Genomic DNA, 5,000 nt, shown 5'->3' with positions numbered 1-5,000 from the left:
ATCCCTTTCTTTCAAATGTCAATGTAAAACCATGCTTACCACTGAGTGAGAGTCCTCTGATTCAGTACAAACAGCTGAAGTGACGTGGCCTCCATCAGAGTGTGGCAGTTCAGCACCAGGTCTCGGATGTGGTGGTAATCGTTGAGCACCTTAGTCCAACGAGGAAGACGGACTCCATCTTTCTTAGTTGGGGACTTGTGCAGTGCACACAGTTTGATGCACATGGCCTCAACTAAGCGACTGGTGCTGGGCCACTGAGCCGGCCCCCCAGGATGACCGATCAGGCACCTCTTCACACTCTCCACACCTGGTGTCACTCCTGTGTTTTTCGGAGCCTTGAAGCGTCCGTGGGTCAGTTTGGGCTGGTGTCTGGGCTGATAGTGGATCCTCCTCTTGTCCCCATCAGGAAGAGCAGTCCACAGACGGATGACCTCTGTGACCTGCTGCTCATCCAGGTAGAGTGCCTGACGGAGGGACACCAGGTACTCAGCCAGATCCTGCACCTTATCCCAGCCCGCAACGCCATCGGGTCCAAGAACAGGAGCCTGCAGGGAAGCATTACAATAAAAATACACAGCATGTTAAATGTCAGAGTGTAAAAGCAAAAAGAAACTAATAATGAGCAGCTTACTTACAGGAGCCTGGTCTGCAACACTGGACCCAGTTGATGTTGCAGGAGCAGAGGCAGCACTTGGCTGGACAGAAGGCTGTGGAGGAGACTGCAGAGGAGGGTGAACAGGGCGCTGCAGAGGAGGGTGTAGAAGAGGCAGAGAAGGGCACTGCTGAGGAGACTGCAGAGGAAGCTGGACAGAGTGCAGAGGAGGCTGAGCAGGGCGCAGAGAAGGAGATTGCAGAGGAGGCTGGGCAGGGCGCAGAAGAGGAGACTGCAGAGGAGGCTGGGCAGGGCGCAGAAGAGGAGACTGCAGAGGAGGCTGGGCAGGGCGCTGCAGTCCTTGGCTGGATGTGGGTGGCTGTAGTGAGGATGGTCCTGGTGCAGAGGGACAGGGGTTGAAGGTCTGGGGGCCGCTGCTGTGGACTGGGACAGTCTCAAAGGGGTCATAGAGGACTGGCACTGTGAGATCCTCAGGTTCCTCCTCAACGAAGCCTTCGTCCTGCACCACCTCATCATCCATCTGCTCAACCAGCCGATCCTCCTCTTCTGGGTTATCCATAATAGTCAGGGATTTCCCAGACTGACTGTACAGATACTCCATACCCAGCAGCTCCCCTGCAAAAGAACACACATACAAAGCACATTCACATTATTATAGCTGTAGTGGCTATTTGTCCATAACAAACTGAAACAAACAAACAATCAAACCTTTCAAAGTTTGATCGTTTGTAGGCTTGACGCAGTTTAACAGATCAAAAAATGAAAATAATAAACAAGAAAATAATAAGCATAAATGCTAAATAAAGCAAATTCACTTTAGCAAAAGAAAGCAAAGAAATTAGGTTATAAAGGCTCAAATTAAGCCTAAATTAAACAAAGTACAAATAACTCCAACAATAGTTGAAGTATTTGAAATAAAATATAAAAATGTACACTCAAACACTCATACACCTGTATAATGTATAATCTTTTGTTTGAGTTAACATGAATAATTCTCACCTGTGTAAGCCCCTGGAGGCTGGTAGCGCTCATCCAGGGACATCTTCAGCACTTTGCGGCTGAGCCGGTCCATTGCCTCCCTCTCAGCGCTGCTGTAGGTCCTCAGGTCAGTCTTTCCCCTCACTGCTTCATCCATCCGGTCCTGGTTCCAGCGCATCAGGCCTTCCAGGAGATAGGCCTGGAAATGTGCATCACTGGCACTGGTCCCTAGAGGTTAAATAAAGGCAAATATATGTAATCTATGTATTCAGAACGGCAGAACAGGTTATAAAAGTTTTAAGTTTTTAGCAGGTTATAAAAGTTATAACCTACCTGGGATGAAGCGATTTAAATGGAGGTGGAAAGACTCCAAGGAGGTGGAGCCACGAGCACAGCGATAGCAGCTGAGCTCCACACCACCCTTCTTCACTGTGCCTGTCTTCTGGTACAGAGGGAAGCCCTCTGGGTCCTGAATACAGGTGATGTGCCTCTGCTGGTCCATCCAGATCTGTTGGATGCGCTCGTGGTCCAGCAGTGGTACACCCAGAGTGTCCCTCCCCTTCTCACTGTCCATCTCTTCAATGAGCGCCTTGATCCTCCTGGTGGTCTCCTCCACTCCTCTGGTCCGCTTGCGACAGTGCAGCGCCAACTCCTTCCTGGTGATCAGCTTATCCAGGGCCTTCTCTGAGACTGGACAAGCTCCTCTGGCCTGTAGCTCCCCCTGTTTGGCCAACCGAAGAGCAGCGACATCATCTGGATCCAGCTCAAAGATGTACCTGGAAAGCCGAGTCATGAAGGTGCCGTAGAGCTGATGAGACTCCGTGATGACACCTGCTGCAAAGCGCCGCATGAAGTGCCAAATGTCTAGGCGCACTTGGAGCTCATCCCACTCTGTGAACATGGCTCTGACCTGCGACTGTCCGTGTGCGTGTGGGCTGCAGCAGTCTCTGTCCACATACATGACGGCGGGCGGTGCCACTCCCGCCTCCCTGTACCTCTTCATGAGACCCGCCGCCATGGGCCACAGTCCATGCCCCTCTGCCGCTGTGAGCACTGACACCAACACCTGGCCGTGCTCATTGCCTACATTAGTGCACCAACCAGCAGTGTTGGCAGCAGCACCGGCCAGTTTTTTGGTGACCTATGTAAAAAAAAAACAGTAGAATAAACAAATGTAAGAAAAATGTAAGATAATAACAATTATTATTATTCAAACTTGACTTTTTATACCTTTTTGGTGGAGTCCATCTTGAGGACAGAGCCAAAGACAGAGGTTATTTTGGCCTTGACCTCAGGTAGCCGCGAGAGGACGTCCCTGGCATACACAGACAGCAGCCACTTGGGTTTGGGGATGGGTGGGAGGGGCGGAGGCGCAGAAAAGACTGGAGGCTCAATGATGGAGGAGTCTGTGAAGGGCTCACAGACAGTGAGGTACTCCAGCGTCCGCTGTGACCACGCTGAGGTGTGCTGCTCCTGCAGCTTTTTGTGAAGCTGCGTGACAGTGTTGCCCCGGGTCCTCTCCCGCATCATTATGACTACACGGTAGTCACACGTGTACCTACAGACAGTCAAATAATTCTGTTCAGTGCCACATCTTGTTATTTCAATGTTAATGTCAGTAAAGCAATGTATTTGATTTTATACAGTACAACAAATTACAGTGCATTGCTCTAAATATGAATGTGTTCTACCTGTATGTCAGAATGGCGGGGAATTTTCTGCGGTGTCCCATGTCGAGCTGTCCCAGGATGTCTTCAGACCAGGCTGGATACTTCTTCTTGCACCCTTTGCACTCCAGATACTCTGTGGCCATGTCATACCACCCGTCTATGTCCAGGACCTTGCGCACAGTGCGATAAAGGCCAGCAGCTGTCAGCTTGTGGTTATTGCAGGCTGGCTTGACACAGACAAGTGGAATGGACCACATCTTCAGTGGCATCCAGAGGAAAAGAGGGCGGCAGAAGAAGATATCAGGAGAAGCAGGGGGCTGGGTGAAGACGGTCGGGGGCTGGGGAGGGTACCACCAGAAGTTGGGATGTGGCGTCAGCTCAGGCTTCCCTGTTTTTGTGTTGGCCCTGAACAGAGTCTTCCCGATCCAGTCCTGCTGGAAAGATGGGAGTTGCTCATTCCAGTGGACAGGAAGCTCTGCAGGCGAATGGGATACCTGGTCAGGGGTCCACAATGCTGGAGGAGCAGGAGCAGGAGCAGGGGCAGGAGCACGAGCCGGGGCAGGAGCAGGGCCTCTCGAGGCCGCAGTGGCTGGAGCGTAAAAAGACACAACATAATTATCTTATTGTTTTAGACTTTCACTGCATGACTTTCTCATCTCTGCTGGACAGCTACTGCGGTTACAAGGTTTAGTGCAAAGCATGTATGATTAGTAGACAGGCGACATGATGATGAAACGATGGAAGGAAGCAGTGAAAATCATCCTGTTTTTCACCCAAGCACCATTAGGACAAATACAAGAAGAAAAATGAGATGGGATCAGCCAAGTGTGAAGCAAAGCAGCCCAAACACTGTGAGCGCCTCTAACTACAACAGCCACTTATTCCAAGGGGAGTGGGGGACGTGTGAGATGACAAGAATGAGCTTTAGTAAGTGATTATGATAAAAAATGAAATAAAAACCTTTTACATACACCTTTAAATTCCCTTTTTGCTTTGAAGATGTTCACTCAAAGAGTGAATGTAGATTGACACCTGAGAAGTGCCATTCCTCTGTGTTGTAAAATAAAAGAATATGATGTCATTTAAAAAATACTGTTGTCACAGAATTGTTTGTAAAATATTGTTTAAGATTTACATACCTTGAGGAAGTTGCTCCTCAGCTTGTGAGGCTACAGTTGCCATCTCCTCGTCATCTTCCTCCTCAAAAAAATCCCTAGCAGCAGAGTCTGTAAAATAACATAAAACACTAAGCACATGTCACCAACACACTTGTATGCGTTAAAGTGATACTCACCACATGTAAAGAGCCGTCTCCGGGCTGCGGACTCAGACGCAGGAGGGAAACGTGGTCCTGCAGCTGTTGTTTACAAAACACGTATTTTCGTTAGACATATATACTGCATAATATATACTGTAATGACTTTAAAGCTTGCAAATCACTTACAGGGTTTGGCTGGAGACAAAATCTTTTGTGCCAGCTGTGAAGCAGATAAATGCTTCCCCCGCGCCAACAGGGTCTTCACGTTGGTAGCCAGCAGTGGCCTGTTCTGAGTGGCAGCAGGTGGAGGAGGAACAGACACAGTGGCAGTGGGCACAGCAGCAGTGGGGGCAGATGCAGCGGGCACAGTGGTGGTGGGCACGTGGGCTGGAGCCTGCCTCTTCAGCACGTATGCTTTGAAAAGGGCCATGTTGGTGTTGGGCCTGGCCTTTGCCTTCTTCAGGTAGGTGATGAGAGCCTG

At 49.7% G+C, this 5,000-nt stretch overlaps 2 protein-coding genes across 2 annotated transcripts in view; both read right to left on the bottom strand.

The window, feature by feature from the left end:
* Nucleotides 1–4,313, bottom strand: part of LOC311082146 (uncharacterized protein) — a gene marked incomplete at its 3' end in the record, with an annotated part of 5,305 nt that extends 992 nt beyond the window's left edge. The window contains exons 1-7 of the mRNA XM_084112888.1: nt 4,222–4,313; nt 3,283–3,850; nt 2,822–3,149; nt 1,925–2,732; nt 1,613–1,819; nt 636–1,228; nt 40–545 (exon numbers count right to left, since the gene is read on the bottom strand). Of these exons, the coding sequence (XP_083969014.1) occupies nt 40–545; nt 636–1,228; nt 1,613–1,819; nt 1,925–2,732; nt 2,822–3,149; nt 3,283–3,530 (2,690 nt within the window). The 5' untranslated portion in view covers nt 3,531–3,850; nt 4,222–4,313. The remainder of the gene's footprint in view (nt 1–39; nt 546–635; nt 1,229–1,612; nt 1,820–1,924; nt 2,733–2,821; nt 3,150–3,282; nt 3,851–4,221) is intronic.
* LOC311082145 (uncharacterized protein) overlaps nt 4,265–5,000 on the bottom strand; it is a gene marked incomplete at its 3' end in the record, with an annotated part of 1,284 nt that continues 548 nt past the window's right edge. The window contains exons 1-4 of the mRNA XM_084112887.1: nt 4,706–5,000; nt 4,556–4,618; nt 4,401–4,487; nt 4,265–4,311 (exon numbers count right to left, since the gene is read on the bottom strand). The exon at nt 4,706–5,000 is cut by the window's right edge and continues 548 nt beyond it. Of these exons, the coding sequence (XP_083969013.1) occupies nt 4,265–4,311; nt 4,401–4,487; nt 4,556–4,618; nt 4,706–5,000 (492 nt within the window). The remainder of the gene's footprint in view (nt 4,312–4,400; nt 4,488–4,555; nt 4,619–4,705) is intronic.

Source organism: Abramis brama (assembly GCF_963993115.1).
Source record: "Abramis brama genome assembly, chromosome: 4".
Lineage (NCBI taxonomy): Eukaryota > Metazoa > Chordata > Actinopteri > Cypriniformes > Leuciscidae > Abramis > Abramis brama.
The sequence above is the reverse complement of the archived record's forward strand: the minus strand, read 5'-3'. Positions and strand labels throughout refer to the sequence as shown.